Source organism: Canis lupus, chromosome 5 (assembly GCF_011100685.1).
Source record: "Canis lupus familiaris isolate Mischka breed German Shepherd chromosome 5, alternate assembly UU_Cfam_GSD_1.0, whole genome shotgun sequence".
Taxonomy (NCBI): Eukaryota; Metazoa; Chordata; class Mammalia; order Carnivora; family Canidae; genus Canis; species Canis lupus.
This window is the reverse complement of record NC_049226.1, coordinates 65018190-65046173: the sequence shown is the minus strand read 5'-3', so window position 1 is coordinate 65046173 and position 27984 is coordinate 65018190. Positions and strand designations below refer to the sequence as shown.

The 27984-nt window shown below is 56.3% G+C and overlaps 1 protein-coding gene across 1 annotated transcript; it reads right to left on the bottom strand.

Annotated features, from left to right (window-relative positions):
• Positions 1–51: 51 nt before the first annotated feature.
• Positions 52–27969, bottom strand: GALNS (galactosamine (N-acetyl)-6-sulfatase). Its single transcript, NM_001048120.1, is given in 14 exon segments — positions 52–138; positions 2133–2250; positions 4011–4132; positions 9383–9485; positions 10365–10501; positions 13838–13941; positions 15833–15972; positions 16273–16400; positions 16481–16547; positions 17592–17735; positions 20460–20562; positions 21007–21081; positions 21570–21693; positions 27853–27969. Coding segments are annotated over 14 exon segments (1569 nt in total).
• Positions 27970–27984: the final 15 nt, after the last annotated feature.

The window sequence follows — 27984 nt, the reverse complement described above, 5'->3', positions numbered from 1 at the left end:
GGTGGGCCCAGGGGCAGAGCCCAGGCCTGGCCTGAGCGGATCAGGCCACTGCTAGTGGGGCCAGGAGCACTTCTTGGGGGTGGACTCTGGGGGCGTCAGGCACTTCCCTAACTTTTCACAGCCTGGGGGCGCCCAGTTCTGGCAATGACAATTAAGAGAGAACATGAAGTTATTCTAACACTTCTGGGCTTTGCAGACTCCCGCCCTGTCCCTGTCCTCCTTGGCCTCAGGGCCCAGGGGAGGAGCTGCGGCCAGGCTGCTGCCTGCCCCTGCTGTAGCGCCACTTTTCAAGACAGGCTGACCCAGGAGGTTGCTCACAACCTGCTCAAGATCCTCCATAGAAAGCTCTTTGGTTGTCAGCTGGGGAGAGCTGGCTGGCTTCTGCAGTGGCTCTATGGGGTACAGCCCCTCGGCTGCACACTTACTCTATATAGCCCTGTTTCTCCTGGCACCAGAGACAGATTCATGCACATCCCTGTGCCTTGGCAGGGAGACTCAGAATCACCCTGGGGGCACTCCCCTGAGAGGGGGCCAGAGGCTGTTACTGCATCAGGGTATCAAAGGCAGGGAGAGTCCCGGGTGAAGCTCTCTCCTACTGTGGATGGCATCACATGGCACTGATGGCTCCTGCAGGGTGGGGCCAGTCATGGGGGCAGGGCAAATTTTGGATAAGGTAACTGTTCTCAACCTTTGAGGCAGAGCAAAATGACAGGGTGTGTGCACAATACAGATTCTGAGGCCCATCTACCCATCTGGGGGGGCAGGGAGAGCCGGGTGTCTGGTGTGCAGCAGGACAGCTGGCTGGGGCTCAAGGGCTGTGACTGACTGCAGGGCTGATCTTGTCAGAGACCAGAGTACACCATACCAAATCCTCATCCTGGCTGGGCTGGCAGGGGTTCATGTGCGAGGAGGGTAGAGGGCAGAGGGCAGGACCTTTCCTTCCTCCAGGTATGGTGAGGACAAAGGGCTTTGCACACACGTGCACCCACCACGTTCACACCCATGTAAATCATGCAGCGCTCCAGTGGCAGTGCTCACTCTGAAGTGTAGAGGCCAGTCCACACTGTTCCAGGCTGCTTACAGGATGGAGAGGGGGGTGTCCTGCACTCCTTCCGGGTCCAGGGGTCAGTCAGCTGTGACAGTCCCCACGGTGCCCAAGGGAGGGCGGGAAAGGACGTGGCCACCTAGAGACCCAGCCTGGGCCTGCAGTGCATTTGCTGACCTAGGAGGAACTTGGGTTTGGGGATAGCTTGCTTTCACAGGAAGATTAAAGGCAGGGCTTGGAGTGGGCATCAGGGGCTCCTCCCTGGGCCAGGGGCGGAGTGCTCTCAGGCTCCAGGGATCAAGGCACCTGAGGTCCTGAACCAGGGTTCTTCCTGTGCCACTGCTGTGAGTTCAGCACCCAGACAACCCCTGCTGGCTTCTGCCCCCAATGTCTTCCATACGGAGCTTCAGGACACGAGGCTCCAAGGTGTGGTGGCCCTGGCTAATGAGGTAGCCTTGCCCGCCCTTTAATCATGCTTAGCACCAGGAAAATGCTTCCAATGCCCGACTCTATTTTCCTGGCACACCCCCTCCACGCCCCGTCCACCCCACGCAACACTTTGACTCCCCCCTCCCCCCACCAGCGGGCTGGACTCCACAAAGCAGCTTCAAAGGTGCTTAGCTATTCTCAAAATTACAGGGCAGGTCTGGGGGATGGGGTGCTTGGGGGAGGGGCTGTTAGGCTGGGAAGCCAGGCTAAACCATCCTGAGAGTGCTCGGTGGGTTCTGGGGTGCATGTGTCCCTGATGAGACCTTCAGGCCATCAAACGTGTGCGCACCCCACATGGGTGTGGCTTATCCAGCACCCGCAGAGGAGTCAAGCCCCTCCCCCACCCCCACACCAGGTCTGCACCAGGGCAGCAGGAGGGAAGCGGGGCTCTAGCCTGTAGCCCCAGCAGCCTCTGAAAGCGTGCTGTCTGCTGGACTCCTGCCCCACTGCCCAGGGGTTGCCTCAGCTGCCAGAACCTGCTGCAACCCTAGACTGCTCCATGTTGAAAATATGGGTGATGATCTGGGGTGTGCAGACTTCATGTAGCCCTGGGGACACCCTCCCCACATCGGCAGCCCGTGGCACGTCAACCACTTACCATGACTGCCCGGTCACACACATTGAGTTGGGGCTGTCCAGGGACCAGGGTCTTCTGGTGCTGCTGGACAACGGGGGTGACCCTTTGAAGGACATCCAGGTACTCAGTGCTGGCAAAACTAGAAGCAAGAGTGTTAGGTCACTGAGGTAGGGAGGCCCAGGCAGGTTGGGAAGGGGCCTTGGGGATGAGGGACCCCTCCCTGATGGAGATGCCAGACAGTAGCCCCCCACCACTCTATGCACAGTGGGGGTCCTGCCCAGGGGCAGGTGTGCAGCTCGGGAACACTCCCCACGCACGGGGCTGCAGGCACAGTAGCCAGGACTCCTGCCTCGCTGTTCAGGCCCTGAGCCTTGGCCGGCACCGCCGGGGGCACCGCCAGGGTCAGGGTACCCTGGAGCAGACCCAGATCTCTACAGGCTCCTGGGGCCTTGCCAATTTCTCGGGCCTTCTGGCCCAGATTTGTGTAGCAGGAGCAGCTGGTCCTGTCTTGCTCACTCTGGTCTCTGGGCCTGTAACGGTGCCTCTCCCAGCTCTGCCCCGCTCAGCAGACCCTCCACCGTGTCCTGTAGGCTGTGCTCACAGCACACACCACCTGCAAGCTTTTCAAAGCCTGTCTCGAGGCCTGTGTGGAGGCCTGTGTGGAGTCTTCACCCGATTCTGCAGCCAAAGGCACTGGGAAGAACAGGGCATAAGCTGTGTTCAGCAGTCTCAGGGCCGTGGTGCAAGTGCATGTGGGAACCCTCCTGAGCTGGGAACCCTCCTGAGCTGGGTCTTCTTTCCAGAACCGTGTCCCACCCTAGGTCTGGGTCTCCTTGTCTGGAGCACGGGCACCAGGGCTGCCATGTGTAAGCTCTGGGTGATCCTGGGGCCAGTCAGGCAGCTGGGAGGCAGAGGGACAGCACATGGCACCTCCAGAAATGGCCCTGCCACCTGCTCCTGTGGTCCTGCTGGGTCTTGGCCATGAAGCTACTTCCAGGGGCAGGCGGAGGGCTTGGACTGCCTCCTCCCAACCTCCTCCCAGCTCAGCCTGATTCCTGACCACACTTGTACCTGCCTCTGGGTTCCAGACCACGAGGGGCTCCCAGCCTCCCCCCGTGAGTGTCCTGGAGCCTCCGTAACAAATGGCCACAGACTGGGGCTTAGACAAGCAGAATCTCTTCCCTCCCAGTTCTGCAGGCCAGAGTCTGAGACCCAGGCAGAAATGCACCCCCTCTCAGAGGCTCCACTTCTGCCTCTGTTTTCCTGTGGCCTCTCCCCTGTGTCTGTGGCCTGTCTTCTGCCTCCTGTGGATACTCTCATTGAATTTGGGGCCACCCTACTCCAGTACAACCTCATTTCCACCTTCATCTTAATTACCCCCACAAAGTCCCTCTTGCCAGTAAGACCATGGATGAGTTAGTGGATGCAGGTGTGGGGGACATCTGTTTCCTTCCCACAGTCCTGGGCATCTAAGCTGGACAAAGGTCCCAGGATGTGTCTTGAGTACTCTGGGTGGCCAGACCGGGAGGGTGAAGCCCCAGGGTGGGTCTTTCCAGGCTGGGGCTTCCTGCCACATACAGTGGTTCTCGTCTACCCCACACCCCCGACTCTCAAACCCCCACAGCAGCTACCCCCGAAGGCAGCGTGGGGTGGGGGTCATGTGACTGGGTCACAGAGACCAGTGGAGTGGGAGACATGGATGGCAGGCCAGGGCAGAGGCGGACACCAGAGGACAGGCGCTGCAGACCTGTTGGGGCAGGAGGACCCATGCTTTGCTTGGTGTTTTTACGGGTCTCCAAAGCTCAAGGCATGCATGTGACTCTCTGGGAATACCAACCCCCTAGTGTGTGCCTGCAGTTAATGGGGCCTAGCCAGGGTTTTCCTGGCACCCTGGCTCACCTGAGGGGGAACCTCTCCCCAGGGTCTCGTCCCAGGTGGAAGATTAGGGGCAGCTTCGTGTGCTCCTCCTGCGTGTGGGTGGTGACTCCTGAGACGTTCTGCCCAGGGCAGAAATCAATGCCCTGAAACAAGAGGCCAGGAGGGCAGTGAGTGCCATGTGTGCCCACACCCTGGGAGCCCAGGAAGCAGTGGCCATGAACTCCGCAAGGCAGGCCAGTCCATCTCATGGCTGTGTGCTGCATCCCAGGATGCTTGAGTGAGCATGCGAGGGCCAAGCATGATGGAGGACGGTGTCTTTCCAATGCCTCAGGCTCAGAGCTGCAGAGCCATCAGGCCTGTATTCTTGTACCACGCTGGCCCCCTTTTTTGGGTGGGGAGAGGTGAATCTCTTTAAAATATGTTAGGAGCGCCCGGCGGGCTCTGTTGGTGGGGCATGTAACTCTTGAGCTCAGGGTTGTGAGTTTGAGCCCCACCTTGGGTGTAGAGATTGGTTACAAAAAAAAAAAAAAAAATCTTAAAAAAAGATTATTACTTAAAATAAATAAACTATTTTAGCCCATATTGGCAGCTTGACCTTAATTAACTTCCAGGGCAAAGCTGCCCCACCTGGTCAGACTCCTGCAGCCTCCTCGGAGGCCAGGAAGAAACGGGAGGCCCAAGTGCCGGGGAACAGGCTAGGACTGAGACAGACGTGTGGCCAGAGCTCCCACTACCCCCTTCCTCCCCAGGCCACCCCTGCCCTCAGGGTTCCTGGTGGGGGCAGCTTCTGAGCTGCATCTGAAAAGGGAAGTCACCCATTCACCCCCTCCCCCTGCCCTCCTCCCCTTCCACCACCACAGCAACTTCTTGCAAGATACATCCATGAAGGCCAGAGAAACAAAAGCAAAAATGAATCACTGGGACTTCATCAAGATGAGAAGCTTCCGCACAGCAAAAGAAACACTCAACAAAACTAAAAGACAACCCACAGAATGGGAGAAGATATTTGTAAATGACCCGTCAGATAAAGGGCCAGTGTCCAAGATCTCTAAATAACTTATTCAACTCTACAGCAAAGAAACCAACAATCCAATCATGAAATGGGCAAAAGACATGAACAGAAATCTCACAGAGGAAGACATAGACATGGCCAACACGCACATGAGAAAATGCTCCGCATCACTGGCCATCAGGGAAACACAACTCAAAAGCACAATGTGATACCACCTCACACCAGTGAGAATGGGGAACATTAAGAAGACAGGAAACAACAAATGTTGGAGACGATGTGGAGAAAGGGGAACCCTCCTGCACTGTTGGTGGGAATGTGAACTGGTGCAGCCACTCTGGAAAACTGTGTGGAGGTTCCTCAAAGAGTTCAAAATAGAGCTGCCATGCGACCCAGCAATTCCACTGCTGGGCATTTACCCCAAAGATACAGATGCAGTGAAACGCCGGGACACCTGCACCCCGATGATTTTAGCGGCAATGTCCACAATAGCTACACTGTGGAAGGAGCCTTGGTACCCATCGACAGATGAATGGATAAAGAAGATGTGTTCTACCTATGTAATGGAGTATTACTCAGCCAATAGAAATGACAAATACCCACTATTTGCTTCGACGTGGAGGGACCTAGAGGGTATTATGTTGAATGAAATAAGTCAATGGGAGAAGGACAAACATCATATGGCCTCATTCATTTGGGGAATATAAAAATTAGTGAAAGGGAATAAAGGGAAAGGAGAGAAAATGAGTGAAAATATCGGTGAGGGTGACAAAACATGAGAGACACCTAACTCTGGGAAATGAACAAGGGGTAGTGGAAGGGGAAGTGGGTGGGGGGTTGGGGTGACTGGGTGATTGGAACTGAGGGGGGCACTTGGTGAGATGAGCACTGGGTGTTATGCTATATGACAGCAAACTGAACTCCAATAAAAAAAATCTTAGGGATCCCTGGGTGGCGCAGCGGTTTGGCGCCTGCCTTTGGCCCAGGGCGCGATCCTGGAGACCCGGGATCGAATCCCACGTTGGGCTCCCGGTGCATGGAGCCTGCTTCTCCCTCTGCCTGTGTCTCTGCCTCTCTCTCTCTCACTGTGTGCCTATCATAAATAAAATAAAAATTAAAAAAAAATCTTAAAAAATAATGAAAAGGGAAGTCAGGGTGCGTGAGTGGTCCTGGTGCTGGGATGGCCCCGCCCCCCCCAGAAATGCCGGCTACCTGGCGGATAGGATAGGATCCCCAGGGGATCCTGCTGCACTGGTAACCCTAGGGCCCTGGGCAGCTGGGCTCCAGGCTTCAGCCAACACAGGACAGGTCTAGAGAGGTGGCCGTGACCTGTGCCCATGAACCCCAAAACTGTGAGCTGGGTGACACGCTTGTGCCACTCATTTCTCCACCATGAGCACCTGGAAGGCTTTCTGTAGGCACCAGTGTAGTCAACCGGCAGCCTGCTCCGACCCTCTCTGTGTGTGCCACAAGCAGCTGGTCAGCAGAGCCGTCAACATTCTGCCTTTCAAGAAAGCAGGGTGGTTGGAAACCCATGACATTCCATTTATCTGCACTGAGCTGTGATTCCTAAGTCAGTGGCTGGAAAAATACGGAGAATTGAAGATGCAGAGGGCAGTGAATAACGGAGGCCCAAGTGGGTTCCACAGCGGGTTACCCCTGACCTCCTGGGAGCAGAAGTGTTGCAGCATACGTATGGATTCAACAATGGGAGAGATCATCATCCCTGGCATGAAAACGTTGGCAGCTCGAGGTCTCGAGAGAGCATGCAAATCATCATTTGGATGCAAATCAAATAACCCTATTTAATTAAGACCCTGCTAATTAGCACAGGATTCCCCTTCCGTCCTGTGAGGGAGGCTGCGCCTGCCCCATGTGGCCCCATTCCCTCAAAGCTGGGGCCCTGTGCAGAGCTGCAGAATGGGGAGCAGGGAGCAGGGCACACCTGACCCTCCTCAGCCCTTGCCCTTGGAGCCCTGCTCTTAGGCTAACATGTGTGGGACGTGATCCGGACATGCACACCTGTACCTGGCTCCTGCTGCACCCCACACTGCACATGGCTCTTGCCATAGCCTCGGCCAGTCCCTGCGGTGGCAAGGTCACACACCTGTAGGAACAGTGATCCCTCCCCTGCTCAGCTGGCCTTGGGGTGGGGTGGGAAAGCCTGACCTAGGATGTAGGTGGGCCCCAGGGACGTGAGTACAGCTTGTACACTGCTAATAGGGTCCATGTGGGTGATCCCCAGGGATCACAGACCTCCATTCCCCGCTGAAACACACCCCTAGGCCCCTCCTTCAGGTGGTGAGCCTGCCCTAGCCGGGCAGCCCCAGGAGCTTCTGAACATAGCAGGCCCTAGCATGGGAGCCCTCTGGAAGGGCTGGGAAGAGGTAGACCTAAATCCTGCTGATGCTCAGTGCTCGAGGGGGTGGTCGGTGGCCACAGGGACGCTGTTGCCCTTACTTCTTGGGCCCTGCCCCACTAACACATTCCCTCAGCCACCCTGACCCCTGGAGGGGGAAGGGCAATCGGCACAGTGGTGTGGGCAGCCCCTGTGTGAGCCCACTCGGCCATCTTGTGTCGGGGCCATTGCCTCCCAGGGACAGACGCTCCTGATGTCTACACATGGGAGAGACAAGAACCCTGTGCTTTATCTCCCAAGACCTCAGCAGCAGTGCAGAGCAGACCAACCTGGGAGCTGCCACAGACAGCCCTGGGGGGCGGGAGTGCATCTCCTGGCCTCTGGACAAGAGGAGGGAGCACTCACTAGCCGCAGAGTGGCCCCGCCGGGGTGTGCTGAAGTGTCCTCTCCCGACCCTTCCTGGCCCTAGCACACAGTCAAGTCAGAAAAGGTCACACAGGGAGCTGCTCTACCTGCAGAACCTTCCAGACTCTTCTGATACCCTATCTGAAAGAGGCTCCCCCAGCTCTTCTCAGTTTCAGCCTGGGTGGGAAGCTGGGACGGGTCTCATTTGGGCCGGGGCTGATGGGACCAGGCCCCAAGAAGTCCCAAGAGCCTGGAGAACCAGGGAGCCATGGGAGGCCTGAGCGGCTTCTGGAACCCCAGCTGCTCCTGTCCACTAGGACCCTCGAGCAGCCAACAATGGGACTGGAGATGGCCCGGGAGACATGCGTTGTCACAGGAGGGGCGGTGGGGAGGGAGAAGTGAGGCCATACAGCTGCCCCAGCCCTGTACTGCCAGGGTCTGGGTTTTCAGGGCCTCCTATGACCTCTCAACCTCTGAGCACCTGAAGGGCAAACTGCACGCAGCCCTGTCTGACAGGAGGTGGGCTGCCAGGTGCTCAGGTTGGCTGACGTACCTGAACAAAGGTGGGGAAGAAGAGCAGGTGCGGGAGCCCTGGACGCAGGGAGAGGAGGGGACGGGTGCTCATATTCAGGGAGCCCAAGGCTAAGAGAAAAAGCCAGAGGACAGGGCTCAGCCATGCTTTTTGCTAACTGTGTTCTGGGAGAGCTTGGGTACTGCTACCACAGTGAGTCTGGGGGCCCACAGGACACTCCTCTGGGTTCACTCCAGGTGTCAGAAAGCAGAAGAGAAGCAACAGTCCAGCTAAGCTCACCTGCTGCCAGCTCTTGCTCCTGACGGCCAGTTGGGGACATGTGCTGGGCACGGGGAGGAAGTGTACTGTCCTGGGCACTGGGCTCTGACTGCGTGCCTGGGGCAGTGGCCCCTCATCCACACGAGGCACCGGGTCTGGGCATCGGTACGGGTGTGCCCACAGCCAGGCCCACTTGCCTCATCAGCTTGGGCACCAGATCCTCTAAGTCTGCAACTGACTGCATGCCGACTGGTACACCACGTCCTCGCGCTCAGATGCTTTGCTAACCTAAACTGCTCTTCTTTCCAACTAATGAACTTTACTTGTGTCTGAGATCTGGATGCTCAGAGGGGTGGGGGTGTCACCCTGAAGGCCCTGTAAGAGGCAGGGGCTGAGGCCCAGGAGGGGCAGGACAGGGCAGCAGAGAAAGCCACACGCAGCCTCCAGGACAGATGCTGGGAGGAAGATGCTGCACCTGCTGTTTGGTGGGATCAGCGAGCACCTGGCCAGGTGAGAGTAGGTGGGACTGGGACAGGAGGGGCCAGAGGAAGGAAAATCGGTTCACCTGAGTCCCCCAGGCCTCTGAGTAGGGTCAGAGCCTGTCCTGCGGGATGTCTCAGTAGGGAGAGTCCAGGGTCCTAAGGAGCTGTCCCTGTAGCTATGCCCTGTCACTCCCAGCTTCTCCCTATGGCAGGTGAGTGAGAAAGGTGGTGAGTGTGAGACTCCTGTGGCCACCAGCCCTTAGTGGGGGCCTCTGGTTCTCTCCACCTGCTGCTCTGCTCTGGACAGGATGGTGGGGGGTGCAGTCCACGGCGCCGCAAGCCCCTTACCTGTCTGAACTCCTCCCAGGAATTGGTCCAGGTCCAGAAGTGGGCCTTGTACTGGCCAAGGGTGACTGCCATCAGTGTGTCTCCACGGTAATAGAATATCGGCCTGTTAGGGAGGGAGGGATGGGGTTAGGTGACACAAGAAACGTGTGGGCTCACAGTTATGTTGAAATTTTACAGAAATGACCATGCTGAGCTCACATTGGCACAAAGGTGAATGGGTCCACCAGGCTGCCAGGGGTGAGCCCCATGGTTGGTCCCCTGGGGGCGAAGCTGGTGGCAGTTGTAGAACGGCCCTGGCCTCATCTCAGGGCAGACAGCCTGCTAAGAACACCACTATCTCTGACACCCCCTCCCCACCAGGAAACAAGCTCTTGTGCCAGGTTTCAAGTCAGAAAAGACAAGCAATGCCGACAAACACCTAACAAAGCAATCTCATCCCTGCCCTACAGCCGAGGCAATTGTGTAGCTCCCAGGCCAACGGGTGCCTTTCCTGGCTACAGAACTCAACATTTCAGAATTTACATCCTTCAGAGAAGCCTATGACACTCATTTTGTTTGAACAAAACAGCAGCTGTCTCAAGCTGGGGAGCAGTGGAGTCGGGACATGAAGAATCCAGCAAATATGGACACAGGATGGAGCCGGGCTCCAGCTGTCTGGACACCGGTCACTTGGGCAGACAGGTCTGTCCTCCTTCCAACAGCCCGAGGCAGAAGGATGCTGCAGGCAGGAGGGAGGTGTTTCTACCTTGAGACCAAGACCTGGATGTGCCCAGAGGCCCTAGGTGCTGCGAATGGTCTCAGAGGACCAGGGCTCATGCATCAGGATGCTCTCAAGCCACAAAGTCCCAGGGTGTCTCCTCATGTCCTCCCTCTGCCCCAAGCCAGCTGGGGGAGGAAACCTGCTTTGTCAGCCAGGTCTGGCTGTCACCTGGCGCTGGAGGGCCAAAGGTGGTACAGGGGCCAGTGCCCAGCTGGAACCTACCTGTCTGTCAGCTGGCCCCCCAGCATGGCAGGTAGCAGGTCCAGGCCGTCAATCACCCTGTCGCTGGGCGGTGCCAGGCCTGCCAGGGACAGGCTGGTGGTGAAGAGGTCCATGATGCTGCCCAGCTGGTGGCTCACCTGAATGCATGACAATGGAGGTGCACTCAAAATGCCCTGCCCTGACTAGATGGCAGCCAGGGGTCAGGTCCTTAGGCACAGGCCCTTCTGCTGCCCAGCAAGGGGCACACAATCACACCCCTTCCAGTGCATGTACATACCCTTGCCCTGTCACCTTTCCATGCACCCTGCCTTTTCAGCCTCAACTTGCTCCAGGCTCTCCTGGAGCCCCTCAGGTCCTTAAAGGTCCGGCTGGCTTGTGTGCAGCTGCCACAACTCTTGGGACATTAGGGCTGAGTGGGGATTCCAACTGTCCCATCCCTAGTTCCCATGCCTTCGTTTCTGTGGTGACTATGAATCGGAACCAGACAGAAGTGAGAAGATGGTGTAGGAAGAGGCCAGCGGGGTCCAGCCTGGTGGACCTGCCCTCTCTGAACCTGTCACCATTATTTTAACACTGAACCACTGTGAATTTCCCAAATCAGGTGAGAGCACAGTGGGAAAAAGAGGCCTGTGAGGCCCAGAGCATGAGGAGCTCCTCCAGCATGAGAAGGGGCAGCTGGCCAAGGCTGACAGGAGGATAGGTAAAGACTGGACAGGCAACTGATGTTCTAGGTGACCTTGGCCCAAACTGAATGCTCTAACTCCATGCAACCAGCAAGACAAATCTAAGGAAAGGAGCACTCTTGGCAAAGAACTGCCTGCTGGTCTTGATAGACGCACGTCTGCTCCCCTGCCTCTTCTGGAGCCCACTGAGTGCTTTCATCCCATCCCACCCCACAGCACCCGTGGCCCACTCTCCCCAAGCCTGGATCTGGGGGGTGAGGGCCGGGCCAGGAGGAAGAGCTGGAGAGTCTGTTGGCAGGTTTGGCCAGGCAGACATCCCCTGTGTGCATGTTGTTGATGAATCCAACCACTGCTTCCCTCACCTGGGAGGACCCCTGCCTCTGTCAGGGTATCACATGATAGTCCCCAGACACGAGGAAGTCTGTTTAGACACTGAGCACACCAGCCATGGCTGCTCGCATTGCTGGTTCTATAGTCCAGTGTGGAGGGAATGGGAAAGCCAATGTTTGATTTAAACCTTTGCAGAGAGGAGGAGGTGGTGGCCAATGGCATTATTTCGTTCCCATGGCTTTTCTCCCTTGTCACTTTGAGACAAAAAGAGAGAGAGAAAGAGAGAGAGAGAGAGAAATAAAAAGAAAGAAAAGAAAGAAAGAAAGAAAGAAAGAAAGGAAGGAAGGAAGGAAGGAAGGAAGGAAGGAAGGAAGGAAGAAAGAAAGAAAGAAAGAAAGAAAGAAAGAAAGAAAGAAAGAAAGAAAGAAAGAAAGAAAGAAATAAATCCAGATATTTTAGCTACCTGGAATAAATAAATGGGGAGGAGAGACTGCTGTGTGGATGGCATGGTGGGGTAGAACGGAATATCTGGTGTCCTCCTTATCAGCACAGAACAGCTGGGAGCATAGACTCTTTCTGAAACACAGGAACTCTCAATGTGCATAATGTCTTCAAGAAAATGCAATTGTCTGCTGTGGGCTCATGGCAGGAAGTCATTGCTGTTGCTACCACCACTTCCAAGACTTTACTCTGAAACAAAGTCTCCCTGCCAGGTGTGAGGGGGTGCGGAGTATCTGAAACCAGTGGACAATGACAGGGTGTTTAAATAGAGTCCTCCTGTGGTCATTATAGGGCACGGACCTTACAACCTGTTTGCTTCAGTTTCAGCGAGTGCTGTGGGACAAAGCACAGGGAAGGCTGCACGGATCTGTTTGATATGTTCTCCTCTCCAGGGAGCAGGGCCCAGAGGGGTGGAGGAGGATGATCCCAAAGGCTGGAGCTTTCCCTTGCGGGAGGACCCCAAGGAGACTGTCCTGGAGCGAGAAGTTGTGGGGGAGCCCAGGGAGGAGGTGGGCTCCATGCTCCATACCTGAGGGCTGCTCCCAGCTCTACCACCTGCTAGATAGAGTTTCTGACAAGTGACTTCCTTTCCTTGGGCCACAGTTCACTAACATGTGGGATGGTGATAACAACGATGATGGTGATAGTGACAATGACAGTTGGGATGATGGTGATGATAACAATGATGATGGTGAACGTGGTGGTAATAGTGGTGAGGATGACAGTGATAGTGATGATGGTGAGGATGATGGTGACAGTGATGACAGTGCTGGTAGTAACAGTGGTGATGATAACGGTGAGGATGATGATGGTGATGACAGTGATAACGGCGACAGGATGATAGTGATAATGATGATGATAGTGGTAATGATGGTGATGACGATGATAATGGTGGCGATGAGAGGTAGTGATGGTGGTGGTGGGTAGAACAACATCAATGCCACCCTGAGGTCCACATCCCCATCCCCAGACCCCATGAACGTTTCCTTACATGACAAAGAGGGAATCAAGGCTGCCAAACAGCTGATCTTAAAATAAGAGGTGATCCTAGATACCTGGCAGGGGCAGGGGGGAAAGAGTCAGAGCGACCACTCGACTGGATGTTATCAGCCTAGATGATGGAGGGCGGGCTGTGGGTGCCTCTAGAAGGCGGGAAAGCCGGGGAAATAGATCCTCCCCTGGAGCCTCCAGGCGGAACCAGCCCTGGGATGCTGGTCTTATGACCTCCAGACTAGCAGATGAGGGTATTGTGTAAGCCACTGAGTGTGGCAGTCATTGCAGCAGCCACAGGGGAATGTTTCCCTCATGGTGGTGCTGTGAGGGCTGAGCCGACACCAGCGGAAACAGTGCTCTTTGGAGCGCATCAGAGGAGAGAAATCAGTTAAGAGCCAGTGAGAGGAGTGTTTGCAGACATCAGCCCTGACACCCACATTTATCAGGAGTCTCAACTGAGATGCCCAGAGAGAGAAGACCCCACATGTGGGTTCTTAGCAGGAGGGACAGAGCAAGGGGCTCTGAGGTGCAGGAGAGGCTGGCCAGTGGAGACGGCAGCACATACAGCAGGTCCAGCCAGAGGGCCAGGCTGCCCAGCCCTGTGGCTTGCACCTGTGCACTGCAGGCGTGGTGGAAGCCATTCTGTCTGAGACTGTGCCTAGGGAACCAGCAGCCTGGGAGGTATATTCTGTGGTCAACTCTGTTTTTAGAAACCCAGTGCGCTCTGTGCCCTCCAGGTGTTCATGATACCCATCAGCACACTAAGACTCTGACAAGTCCTTCAGGGGCTTAGCTTAGTTTATCTCAGGACTGCCACGTTCACTGACAAGGCAGCCCTGTCACCTGAGGGCAGCTGCTAACACTGTGCCTGACGTCCCCATGCCTGCCCCATCTGCCGTTTGCCAGCCATCTCCCGGTTTGGAGGAACTGGGAGCTTCATGTCAGGGGGTGGCCGATCTGACTCACCCGGCCTGCAGGGATTCGCCCGGGCCACCATGCAATCGCAGGCTCCCTCATCCCACCTTCAAACGTGGTCTGCTTCCCGCACAGAAAGGGGCCGTTGCTACCACCTAGGGAGACAGGGTTGTTGCCCATCAGATGTCTACCCCGAGTCCCCGGGGCGGTGCCCACACTGCTGGGCACTTGCTTTCAGGAGGTGTCCATCTGTCACAGCCTGGTCCCCCAGGGGTCATGTGGCTGGAAGGACCAGCCACAGATTTCAGACCTCAAGCTTAAGGCCAAAAGGCCTGGAGATGCTCTGGCAGTAACTGTGTCCCTAAGGCAGAGCGCCCACTCAGAAACGGAGAGCACAAGCACTGCCATAGGCCAAAGCCACAGTTGATCTCCGGGAACAGCCTGGCTTACACACTGGGGTCCTCAAGCGCCCCTGTGCGTTTGTGGTTGGGAGTCCAATTGTGTCATCCCGTGGGTCCCCTGGTGGGGTGTTCCATTGGGGGTGGGGCACAGATTCTGAGAGGTCCCGCCCTGTGCCAGGACATGTCAGAAGGCATACAGCCCTAGCCAGGCTGCCTCGCTCCCAGAGCCCAGAGGAAGATCCCTGTGGGACAAATGGTGACCTGTCGCTGCCAGCACCAGAGGCCTGAGGCTCCTTCAACGCCAGGCCCTCATGAAAAATTGGAGAAAATGGAACGGAGTAGCGTTTTTCTAGCAGTAACCCCTGTGGCTTGCTCCTACAAGGGACCTGAACTCTGCCACCACGTGTTAGTGTGGGCAGACCCTGAGGAAGAGCAGTGAAGGTCATGTAGGACCACACACCAGCACAGGCAGCTGAACACACATGCATGTGGATCACAGAGAATAGCGAGGACAGGATGCGGCTCCTTCTGGGGGGACTCAGAGATGCTGACGAGGGTCTACCCTCTCTACCTCTATTTCTCAAGCCATGTGGTGAGTACACAGATTCTTACACACACATGTGAACCATTCCATACTCTAGGCATGAGGATGGGACACTGAAGCCTGGCCCTGGTCTAAGAGGCTGGTGGTCACAGTGAGGGCTGGGAGGCTCTCAGGGTACCAAGTTGGGGAGGGACAGCAGAGACAGCGGCATCCAGCATGCCATGGGCCTCTGCTGGGAGACAGACAGACAGTCCCACCCTCATTTCTGGGACCATCAGCTGCATGGGGAGAGTCTGTATGAGGACGAGCCCCCTCCATAGTCGTGGAGGGCACCACCTGGCTCCCTTGGGGCCCCCGACCAGCCAGGCCCAGACTCCGTCCGACCTGCTGTTCTGTATGTCAACAACATGATTCCTTCTCAGCTTGAGACCATCTGCCCCCCAGAGAACTGGCTGCAGGAGACCCTCCCATTCTGTGTAATGGCACAGAATGCACGGTCCCTGACAGTAGGGCCCCCAGAGCCTCCCTATCCAGGTCTGTCCCCCTGGGTTTCTTGCTCCCTGTGACTTTCCTTCCAGAGCCCTCAGAGTGACTCAGAGCTCTGCTGAGGCCCCAGTGTTTTCAAGAACAATGGGATAGAGACGTGCCACTGTAGGTGTGGAAGGGGCAGGGACTCCTATAGGACGGCAGGGTGCAGCCTCTGCGCTCAACAAGATGGAACAGCCTGAGAGTTGGCTAAGTAGCCTGAGCAGTCACAGCCCCAAGGAGGCCCCCTTGCTGAGCTGAGCTGGCACTCTGGGGTGGGGGGCTTTTGGAGATGGCTCCAGCCGTCCAGGGGCAGATGGTGCTCCAGGAAACATGGGTGTTGGCAGGTGGCCCCTGCCAGTCTCCTGTGTAACTAGGTCAGGGCCACTCCCAAGTCTGTTCCCACTGGACAAGGGCCCCCGAGAAGGGAGCGGGCATCTCCCCCACTGGACAGAGTCCTACATCAGCCCCTTCACCCTCTACCTAGGGTGGCTGAGCAGCCCTGATGGAGTATTAGAGACTCAGGGCCCCGAGGGCAGCCTTATTGGTGGAGGCAAGGGTGTCTGCAACACTGGCCTTGGTTAGGAGCAGAAATGAGGGCCGCGCCATTGTCCGATGTGAAGAAAACAAATGTGTTCTCAGAGATCCTCAGGTCCTGGAGGAGGCTCAGGATTTTCCCAACGCTGTTGTCAATCTCCCGGACGGCATCCCCATACCTACAGGAGAAAGGACATTAGTGAGCTTTATGGCTAGATGACACAGCGGGCCAGCTGAATTCAGAGGGGAGGGAAAGACCAGTTCCTCAGGTTAATCCAGGACACAGTCAACTGCACCACCACCACCCTCCTCCCGTGAACTTCGGACTGGTGGGCAGCTTCGGAGAAGCATGGACCATCTGCCTTCTTCCGTGATGGATAATTAGAGATGTAATGACACAGAATGCACTGTCCCTGACATAGTCAAGTGGAGCTGAACCGTCTGGGTGGGGGTCTATGTCTCCATGACCAAGGACTCACCGCCCTCGTTGGCTGGTGCCCAAGAAGGGTCTGGAAGCGTAAACAGGTGCATGAGTGGCATCGATGGCCCAGTAGAGAAAGAAGGGGCGCTGAGCTGCTTGTTGCCTCTTAATGAAGTCCAGGGCTTCCTGCAGAGAAGACCCACCTACAACTGCCCTGGAGGCCAGCCTTCCCCGGCCAGGGCCTGCCCAGCCCAGACTCCCATTACCTGCAAGTACACCTGGGTGAGGTTGGCCTCCCCAGTCTTCAGGTTAATTGGAAATTCCTCATAATATCTGAAAATAACATAGGCCCAGACAAGAATCAGAATTCTGGAGACCAAGAAAGCCTCCTTTTCCATGATTTCATAGAGCTACGGACCTTGCTCAGAAGAGGGAAATGTTGAACATATGCATAAATGGAACTGGAAGCTGGCCTTGTTCCTGAGGTCATGGGGTTGTAGAGGACAAGGTGCCACAGGAGCCCCCCCATCTGGGAGGCAAACGGGAACAATGTGAGGACGGGGAGGCTGGAGGCAGAGAGGATGGGAGGTGGGTCTGGGGTCACCAGGGCTGGTGGCAGCTCACAGGGCACAGACGCTCTAAGCTGGCCGTGTCTGTGTGGTGGGATGATTGTGCTAGAACCCCTTGAGCCGCAATTCCGAGGAGCAAAGTCTCTCCCAGTGAGACTATTACTAAAATGCAAGGGCCTGACCCAGATTTCTGGCCAAAACCCACAACGAGAATTTCCACCAAAGATGTCAAACAGTAAAAAAGGAAGGAGAAAAGGAGAATTGAGCCAATCGAAATTCCAGACAGGCCAGGGCCCAACCTTGCAGGGCCACACTGCAGGCCCCCGAAGGCAGGTGCTCACAGAGCCACTTCCCTCCCACAGCAGAGCGCTCTTGGTAGCGCCATCGCCCCAAGCATGTGGCCCACAGAGCGCGCGGCCCACAGAGTGCGTGGCCTGGGGCAGGCCAACGGCTGGGGAGCTGGAGCAGCTTCAGGCTGAACAGTGTTGTGTGGACACCTTGTTCAGGGGAGGATCTTTGGTTCTTATCGTGGTCCTAACCTTTCCAAGGTTAAAAACCCCTGCAGGTGCGGCTCAAGCAGCAATCCTGAGCCGTGAGTCCTACGAGCCCCGGGAAGAAGAGCCAGCCTACGAAGCAGAGTGCTGGTGTGCTGGGACCTGGCACATGCAAGCAGGGGATCCAGAACCTCCTAGGCCAGTGACTCTGCTTAGGGCAGGGCCAGGGGGCGGGGCCAGGGCTCCTAAGGCAACTCTAGGGAGTGGGGCCAGGCTCTGCTGTTTTCAGGGAGGGCAGGGAAGGGACCCGTTACCTGCCGACCATCTCCCAGTCCCTGTACACAGGGATGTTGGGCCTGGCCCTGTTGTCATAAGGTCCAAAGTGACAGTTGGGGGATCCAAACCATTCATCGAATCCATGCTTCAGGGGGTGGAACTGAGGCCTGTGGCCCAGATGCCTAGAAACAGGAACCCAGAACCCTTTAGGGACCCCTGCTTGGGAGAACCCCAAAGTGCTGAGCACGAACAACTCATCACCTTCACAGAACATTTCAGGAAGCAAGTGTCTCCTGTAACCAACATGTGCTGAGCCCCAGGCCACCAGGACCTTTTCCTCCAGGAGAGAGCTGGGAGCCTGGCCACCCCAGCCCACAGCTGAGGGCACCAGGCACAGAGGAGCATTCAGGAATCCCTCCAGAATGCTGGGAGGGGCTCTGGGTGGACACGTGGTGAGATACCTCACACCCATCAGAAACCACCGGAACTCCAACCGCAGCTCCATCTTCATGCTCTGGTTGCTTCCTTGTTTCATTTGTCAGGACAGTTCTGCAGGCTCAGCCTTCTCTGGGCTTGTGAGAAAGGCAATGTGCGAGAGAGGTAATGACCACCCTCTCAGGATGAGCTCTTTAAAACCCCCTTCTCCCAGTTATAATCATGCCCCAAAAGAGGGCTTGGGAAGCCCTGGGAGAGCTGACTGCCTGGGCCCAGCTTCATCACAGACTGGGACAGTGCCAGGACTTGCCAGGGCTGCTCGATGACCCAGTGTGCTGGCCCTGCCTGAAGGGTGACAAATGGCTGAAAAGCTCCCCAGACCAGTACTGTGGGCATCAGGAGCCAAGCAGAGCCTCTGCTGGACCCTGCCCCGCATTCCTACCTCTCAGGACCCTCCCTCTGGGGGCACCGAAGGTCAGTTCTGCAAACAGGAGGTGCCCACCAGAGAGGCCAACAGTCCCTAAGCGTAGACCCATCTGCTGATGAGAATGCAGGGTAGGTAGACAGATGTTTTTCACTCTGGCCATGGGCTCTTGGGGAGCAAGGCCACCCCACCAGGGAAGTGGGTTCACACATGCCTCTTATAGCGATACAAGCTTGAAAGCAGTGTCCCCAGAGCAGAGATTCCATCCTCTGCTGCCCCTGGGGAGGCCCTGTTCAGAGGGGCTCCAGTGGTTCACACAGACCCCCAGGAACTGTAAGGCAATACACTGCTTGGCCACTAGATCAAGGAAGGTATGACTTGGTGTGGCAGGGGAGAGCTAGGCTGCATGGGGCAGAACCGGGACGAGAGGCCAGAAGGTGTGTCTCTTGTGGCCTCAGCTCCCATGGCTGGTTCTGAAACACTCTGCATCCTGACTGCCATGCTGCTGGCGCCAACCTCAGACCTCTCTGCCAGCTGCAGGATGTCAGCTCTGCGGTGACCTCTCTCTTTGCAGAAACCTAACTGCCAACTCTGTGCTGTGTGCTTCCTCTTTGTGTCTGATGTCCTTCTGGGCCTGCTGCTACCATGCCCTGTCATTTCTCTACACCCCACTCCAGCACTGACTGGGAGGAGGTTGCCCTGGCTGTGTGCAACATTCCCACACACCCACATCCACCAGCTCAAATGGGCCTGCTTAACAGAAATAGCCGACCCAAGTTCTGCTTATGTTAAGCTGTCAATTCAAAATGTTTACCCTAAAACCACAGCAAGGCCAGCAGTATGCGCAGGTCAGCTGGAGCAGGCTGCAGGCTGCAGGCTGCAGTCCCGTGGGCCTGGGGCAGCCAGAGCAGCCTCTCACTCGGATCCAGCCTCCACCCACCCCAAAACTTGCTCAACCAAGGCGGTCTGGACCTGCAGTGCTGGGCTGGGAGGAAGAAGGTCAGGCAAGTCCACATCCCTGTGATGGGACCCCCACCCAGAAAGCCTTCGGATACAGGGCAGAGCTGACATGCCAGGCATCACAGGACCCTTCCCTTCTGTGGGCTGCAGCCAGACATGCCCTGGCAGGCCTTGTGCCGGGCCTCAGCATCTCCCCAGGCTGTGCAGGCAGCAAGCATCTCATCAGCTTTGCTCTGCGGCCACCTCCTCTCCTCCAAGCACTGCTCAGCAGGACAGCTCCTGAGGAGACTCAGGAGTGAGAAAGCATTCATTAGGCAGCTCCTGGATCATGAAAATCTTCTGACGATTAGTCTTCTGGTTTCTGTGGTTCTCCCATTGCGGTGATGAGTGTGTCATGCAAGCGGCACAACCAAAGCCCTCAACCTTGAGAAAGTGGTGCCAGCAAGGTGTAGAGGGCCCACGGTGCAGTGAAGGACGGGCAAGGAGTGTGGGACATCAGGAAAGGCTCCCTGTTGAGGGCGGGCATGCGCTATTCCAAGAGCCCCAACACTTGGAAAAGGGAGGGGAGAATGTGTGTCCTTCACATCTGTCCTCTGGGGATGCACCCCTGGAGATCCCTTGGGCAGTAAGAGAGACACTGTTGGACCTCTCATGACGGCATTCACAGCATACACACACTGTGAGCTTCTGTGGTCACGACAGACCACAGGGTCCTGGTGATCCTGCACCGAGGGCCTGTCCCTCACCTCCTGGCTGCTTCTTCACTTCCCCACCCAAGCACTGTGTGTGCTGACAAGCTGTGCCCTCCTCCATGACGGATGTGCAATCACGGAGACTGGTGACACCATGGCAGCAGGCAGCACAGGGCGGGCGCAGAGCAGGGCTAGGTGCTGGGTGAACAGGACAGCGGGTTTGCCACAGATGTCCCAGGCCGGCAACAGGCAGTTCCAACAGCACGGCCATGGCAGCTCTTAAAGGAGCGCTTGAGACCTCTCCACGGGCCTGGAATGCAGACTCGTGTTCCCAGCACATAGCCCCGTCTGCAAGTGTGGAGCCACTATCCCCGTGGGGGCACATTGGGACTCACCATTTGCCCACAATCTTGCTGACATAGCCGGCCTCCTTCAGCAGCTCAGGCAGCACGTGCTCCTGGTCTGGGATGCCACCCACGATCTCCTGCGGTGTGTAGGCTGCAAGAGCAATGTGGCACGTGTGCCACACGCACACACGGACTGGGGCCCTCTGCTCCCTACTCTTCTCTTCAAGGGCTACCTGAAATTCCTGGAGCAGAACCGTCCTGGGGACAGGATGGCAGCAGGGAAGGAGCAGCGAGTGCTGCTCGTCCAGGCTGTCCTTGTCACAGCAGCATCCAGGGAGGACATTGGGTTCTGTACTGAGTCCAGCACTAACCCTGCCATCCTCTCTATTCACTTACAATTCACTGTTTTTGATGGAAGTCCTATGATCTGTTCTAAATGACAAGCTACAACCCAAACAGAGCCTTTGACCCCAGGTAATGACTTGGCCCTCACTGAGTTGGCCTGCAGAAGCAAGGTCACATGTGAGAATGGTGACAGACACCCCTCCCTCCCTGGCCTCCCGTGCCACAGGCACTGCCTGTGTGGACTGTGTACCATTTCTGGCGTGCCTGTTGGTGGTGTAGAAGCCATTGCGGATGGGTAGGCGTCCAGTGAGCAGAGCTGCCCGTGCTGCATGGAGGAAACAGAAACGTCCCACGCTAGACTCTTGGCCAGCTCTGCAACGCTCCTACTCCTGCTGGCTTCTCCAGAGTGAGAGCCTGGCAGGCAGAGCATCTGGCACAGCAGCTCCCATGCGCAGCCCCCGCCCCAGCCTTCCTTCTCTTTGGGGTGGGGTGCACAGAAGTCGTCTCCCCAGCAGAAGTGTTTGTCCTAGAGGAGGGGGCGTTTGCCCTGAACCACCCACAGCCATTCCTCTCTAGGAAAGGAGGCACCACAGACATGACTTCTACCTCCAAGCCCTTTATGGGCTCCATGCCCCTGGCAGCTTGTGACACATGGAGCCCAGGTGCTCCCAAGCGCCGGGGCCCCAGTGGGAAAGGGTTAGGGCCCCCCATTCCTGCCCGGCAGCCTTTCTGGGTGCTCTGCTTAGAAGAAAGACAGGTGGAGGCCGAGTCCTGGTTCCAACTCCTTATGCTCACGGGCCAGCCCCAACTTACATGGCGAGCACAGGGGGTTGGCTGAGTAGAAGCTTGGAAAAAGCATCCCTTCTGCAGCCATCCGGTCCAAATTCGGGGTCTCTCTAGAAGGTTCTCCATATATCCCCAGATCGCCCCACCCCATCTGCAGAAGAGAGCACGGAGAGGTGGAACTAATGTCCTTCCATCTTGGGGGAGATGTGAGAGAAAAGCCCCATGAGTGCAGAGGTCCCAGAATACCCCAAGACTTGGCATGGGCACGTGGAGCACTGTTAGCCAGCTTGGCCTCAGCCCTGGATGCCACTGCCTCAGGCTCCTGGAGAATTGGCAACTCAGAATACGAACCCACAGACCATATACAGAAGCAAGACCTCTTATGTCTATTGGTAAACTGAGATTTGAAAACACGCGGTAACACTCCCCACCGAGCTACACATAGCGTTATTCCACAACTGGGCCGTTCCACTCCCTGTTCTACCCATGAGAAAAGGAAACGAGCACCATGAGCAACGCACGAACTCCATGAGCGTCCATGGTGGCATGACTGACGGCCCAGAGGAAATGCACCGAGTGTCCGTCAACTGCTCGGCAGACGCAGGTTGTGATCTACCCACGCAGTATGGCAGAGCATCCACTCAGAACCCGTGCAGGGCCTTGTATTTGGAAACACAGGTGCAGGGGCATCTGGCTGGCTCAGTCAGTTACACGTCTGACTGTTAATCTCAGTTCAGGTCTTGATCTCAGGGTTGTGGGTTCAAGTCCTCTGTTGGGCTCCACGCTGGTGGAGCCTACTTTAAAAAAAAGAAAACAAAAGGAGGGATGCCTGGGTGTCTCAGCAGTTGGGCACCTGCCTTTGGCTCAGGGCTTGATCCTGCGGTCCTGGGGTTGGGTCCACACTGGGCTCCCTGCATGGAGCCTGTTTCTCCCTCTGCCTCTGTTTCTCATGAATAAATAAATAAAATCTTTTAAAAAAATAAACATAAAGAAAAAACAAAAGGAACTGCCGTGCCATCAGCTAAACGAAGACTCGCTGGATAAAGACAAGCCCCAAAGCCAACAACTGCTGTGCGCTGATAACACGGAGAGGCCAGGACGCAGATGCAGGGTAGCCGTGGGAGGGCAGAGTGGTCGGGAGCACCCAGAGCACACTAGGAGCCAGCGGGGCTGGAGGTGGCAGGCAGTACCCACCTCCTGAGCCTCAGGGGGAACCAGCTCTGCTGTCACCCTGACTTCAGACATAGCTCCAGAGCTGGGGAGGAAAGACTCCTATGGATGGTGAGTGGTGATGCCTCAGGACCCACACACACATGGGAGTGCACTGGAGCACACGGGAATGCGGCTCCACTGGGGAAGCAGTGAAGCACCTACACACCAGGAAGCCCAGGAAGCCGGCGCTGTGGGGTTCCGTTTGCACAAAGGGCCACAGCAGGCAGGTCCAGAGGGTCAGGAGGTACATCGTGGGAAGCAGCTTCTTCTGGGGCTGCTGGATACAACCTGCAGGGGACTGTGTGTGGCTGCACAGTGTGCAGGGCCCACAGGACACCAGGACCTGCTCATCTGAGCCAGCGAACCACCTACATAGTGGCCATGTCCCCACACTGCTGTCAGAGAAGTACCAGCCCCTGCAGGCCCCCGCCGGCTCTTCTGACCCACTGAGTCCTGGTAAATTAGCCAGCAAGAGGTCCCTTTGGCCTTTCAGTTCTGGATTCCTTTCTTTTTTTTTTTTTTTTTTTTTTCTGGATTCCTTTCAACATGGTTTATTCTGAAGTCACTGAAATGGTTTTTCTGTTTGGCAGCCACAGGAGCTAGAATGGAATAAGCCCCCGGGAGAGATGTGGCCACAGGAGAACAGCGGCTGAGCCCAGGGGCAGAACAGGGACATCAGGAGTGTGCTGAGGCCTCACACAAAGTTGCATATTCTGGGACAGGGCTCACAGGGTGCACCCATGGACCCAGCAGCCCCCCAGTGCAGGCAGTGGGCACAGGGGACTCACTTCCCTTCCTGGGCTCTGCCTTTCTTCCCTAGAACTTTGAGGCTTATTGAGCACTGCAGGGGCCACTGGCTGTGAGGGGTGATCACAGGCCTCAGGCTCAGTGCTGATCCACAACACCATCTACAACACCATCCACAACACCAAGGACAGGCACTGGCTCTGGCAGCTTAGGCTGGGGTCCCCGCAGGAGCCGCTTCTGTGCAGCCCAAATTCCCACTCCTCCCACCCCAACATTGTGAGGGTGCTATTCCCCACTTGTGCTGCACTGCTAAGGGCCCCGGCGCCTAGGCTCTGGGAAGTGGGCTTCTATCCTCTGCTCAGCCCCGTTGGCTGTGGAGAAAGGCAGTCTCCACCAAGGAGACTGTTCTGAGTATCTGCGAACCTTATTCAGCACACATGTGTGGGGTCCTGTGTGGTCCTGAGCACACACCCAGGAACGGTGGGATAGTGGGTGCCAGCTGGGAAAGCCCTGTCATGCAGGCCCCTGACTTGCCCCCATGAGCCCGGCTCAGGGGGGCAACCACGCCATCAAGGGAGTCACCCTGTGTCTGAGCCTGGAGGGTGTGGGTGGGTGCGGGGGCCTCTGCTGGGCCCTGGCCTGTTTACTCAGGAGAGCCAGGGCTTCTATTTTTGCCCGAGTGTGTTTTGAGTGTGTTTTCATCGTCTGTCTCCCTAAAGTCCTAACTGACCTGTGTCTGCGGACCAGGACAGAGGTCCTGTGGACTGGTTTGCATTTCAGCTGTCATCAACCCCATAACCACAAGGGGGAACTTCCCCGTTGGCTGTTCCGGTTTCTTGCTGCCTCACGTGGGGCGCCCGGGAGGGGGTGGGGGCCCCCCACAAAACTTCCCTTGAGAAAGACACTCCCCATGCTGGTCATGCACCACTCCTCAGGATCCCGTGGCCTGAACCAACACCTTCAACAGAAGTACTGTCACCTGTATACACCTGCATCTTCCAGGGGCCCCAACCAAAAGGCAGAAAGAAATAGTAGGAAAGTTCATGTACTCTAACCCAGTCTACCCAAAATATGATCATCTCAACACAACTTCCACGGGAAACACTCTCGACACTGGGAAGGAAGCTGGGAGCTAGCTGGTTGTGCTCTCTGCTGTCATGGGGGGGGAGTGTTGTGGGGGGAGAGCAGGGATCTGAAAGGCTTTGAGAAGCCCACATAGTGACATAGGCATATGCGTCCAGGACGTGATGCAAAGCTTCCCTGGCAGCTGTGGGGACGGGATCTCCTAAGGAGGCACACCTGCTTCACAAGCAGTCCCTCTATGAGCAAGCATGTAAGATGAAAGAGAAGTATGGTCAGTGTCATCCCCACCCAGTGGAACCACGGTAGATTTCTGGATCTTTCAGGATCACCCGAGAACCCCATACATAACAAGAAATTGTTATTTTACTGATGAAGTTACAAAGTGAGAAATCTTACATTTTCTTGAACTAAGTCTTTGAAACCTGAGTGTCTCACATGCAGCACTCCTCTGTGCTGACCAGCCAAGACTGGCTAGCAACCATGTGAGGCTTGTGGTCTGGGTGCAAGGGCTCCCATGAGGCTCTTCACTGGCCTTTTTGGGGAAACACCTCTGACACTGTGGGGGTGTCCACACCAACTGCTTCTTCATCTTCTCACAATCCAGTCCACCACCACCCCATCCACCAGGAGCTGGCATGAGAACGCAGAGGTCAGGTTTCGGTGCCAAACACTGGCTCTCTGCAGACGCCAGCCCCAAGTCCTGTGACTCTATAATTCTTCCAATGGAACCCAGTGCAGAGTTTGAATTCATGACCCTGTGATGAAGACCTGAACTGAGATCAAGAGTCAGACGCTCAACTGACTGAGCTCCCCAGGCACCCCATCCCACCTCTGTACTTCTTCCTTTTATTTTTAAAAAGATTTTATTTATTTATTCATGAGAGATACAGACAGAAAAGAAGAGACACAGGCAGAGGGAGAAGCAGGCTCCCTACAGAGAACCCAATGCAGGACTCAATCCCAGGACCGCAGGATCACGCCCTGAGCCAAAGGCAGATGCCCAACTGCTGACCCACCCAGGCATACCCGGCCTCTGTACTTCTTTTTTTTTTTTTTTTTTAAATATTTATTTATTTATTTATGATAGTCACACACACACACAGAGAGAGAGAGAGAGGCAGAGACACAGGCAGAGGGAGAAGCAGGCTCCATGCACCGGGAGCCCGACGTGGGATTCGATCCCGGGTCTCCAGGATCACGCCCTGGGCCAAAGGCAGGCGCCAAACCGCTGCGCCACCCAGGGATCCCCCGGCCTCTGTACTTCTGATGGAGCTCCACAATTTACTGTGACGGCTCCCAGAACCCAGGAATGTGCCGTATTTCCTATTACCAACTTGTCAGAAAGGACGTGACTCAGGAACAGCAGACTGAACAGATGCCCAGGGTGATGTGTGGCTGGGGGAAGTATCCCCAGCACCTCTGTGAGTTGACCAATCTGGGTTTCGTGGAGGTTTCAAGACAGATACAGGACTGATTAAATCACTGGCCATTGGTGATGGACTCAAATTCCAGCCCCTTGGCCTTCCCTGGAGGGCAGGGCCATGCTGGAAACTCTCTAACCATGCCCCAGCCTCTCTACTGACCTGTCCTGAAATACCCAAGGGGCTCAGCTACCAGCCGAGTCACACCCAAGCACTGTCATCACCATGGGTCCTTCCGTGGGTTTGAGGAGCATGTACCCAGACAGGTGAGAGGACCTGAGAGGTGTCCAGGCCTGCCCTCTGTGCTCTGCTTTACCCTGACACCTTATACTAACTTCACTCCCAGCTTCTGTGTGATAGAAGTTCTGGAATCTAGGTGAGGTTTGGTGGGGTGAGGTCTGGAGCCGACGACCAAGAAAGAATTCTTGAGATGTCCTTGGTGTAAAATGGTGGTTTTATTAAAGCATGGGGGGATCCCGGGGTGGCGCAGCGGTTTGGCGCATGCCTTTGGCCCAGGGCGCGATCCTGGAGACCTGGGATCGAATCCCACATCGGGCTCCCAATGCATGGAGCCTGCTTCTCCCTCTGCCTGTGTCTCTGCCTCTCTCTCTCTCTCTCTGTAACTATCATAAATAAATAAAAAAAATTTATTAAAGCATGGGGACAGGACCCGTGGGCAGGAAGAGCTGCTGCCCTGGGCCTGTGAGGGGAGGCTGATTATATACCTGGGAGTTGGGAGGAGTTTGAGGATAGTGTACCGTCTAAGGAATTTTGGAAGCAAGGTTTCCAGGACCTCGAGGGAGATAGCTATTGTTGGGAAAAGGTCACTTATTACTGTCTAATAAAACCTTAGTCATAAGACCCTTCAGATGTATATCAGTGGGCTATGTCCTCGGAGGATGATTGCCAACACATATGTTGGGGGTTTAGAGATAAAGGAAATTTCTAAAGGAATTTTTATGTTAAAGTAGATTTACAGGCTCCTGGGGATTGGGCTAAGATTGCCTTCTGCCCACGGTGACCATCGAGGCAAAATATGAACATCGAGGCAGTTGAGTCTGTAGAGGAATATCACTCTGCCTGTTTCGAGCACTTGTCAATGTGCATTGTCCTCAGCTAGTCCTCTGTTCCCCTCACCATGTGGATAAAGAGCACAGGTGACAAAGTCACAAGGAGACAAATGAACAGCTCAGTCCCCCGCCAGGCATCCTGTTGACCTGGCAGGGCCGATCCACCAGTGTGACCAGTGTGACCACACGCCTGGGGCTGCACGCTCACCCCGCAGCCAACACTCCTTCTAGTTCGATTCTTCCCAGACTAAAAAAACTCTGATCTATGGCCAGAATTAGCCAGCCTGAGCAGCCTGACCAGGCAGACAGGAACAGCCCCAGGCAAGGCAGTCCTGGAGGCTAAAAGCAGAGAACGATGACTTCAGGGCAAGCGGGCCAGGGTCCTGGTCACTCTGCACCCCTTCCCGCCCCGCTTACCGGGGGCAGTGCCGGAGGGGGCACGGCAAGGTGACCAAGGGTGCTGGGGAACTGGTCTGGGCCACCCCTCTGTCCTTTCAGGGTGCCAGACACAGAACAGACAGGTGTCACTCCCTGGGCGGCTGACCTGACCACCCTAGTTGGCCTGAGGAAGGTGCCGATGGCAGGGCCAGGTTCTACGGTCACCCGGCGGGCTCCCTCGAGTCCTCCCCTGAGGCCCTACTCCAGCCCCCGCCTACGACCCTCCCCCACTCACGGCCTTCCCCACAGGCTGACCCCACGCCCCTCACCACCCCACGGCTAGGCCCCCGCCCGCCCCCCTCGGCCCGCCCCGGGACCCCGACCGGCGGCTGCACTCACGTCGTCCATAAGCAGGAGCAGGATGTTGGGAGGCTGGGGGGCGCCCGCAGCCCCGAGCCCCGCGGCGCTCAGCACCAGCAGCAGCCGCCATCTGGTCGCCGCGGCAACCGGCGCCATAGCAACCGCGCGCGG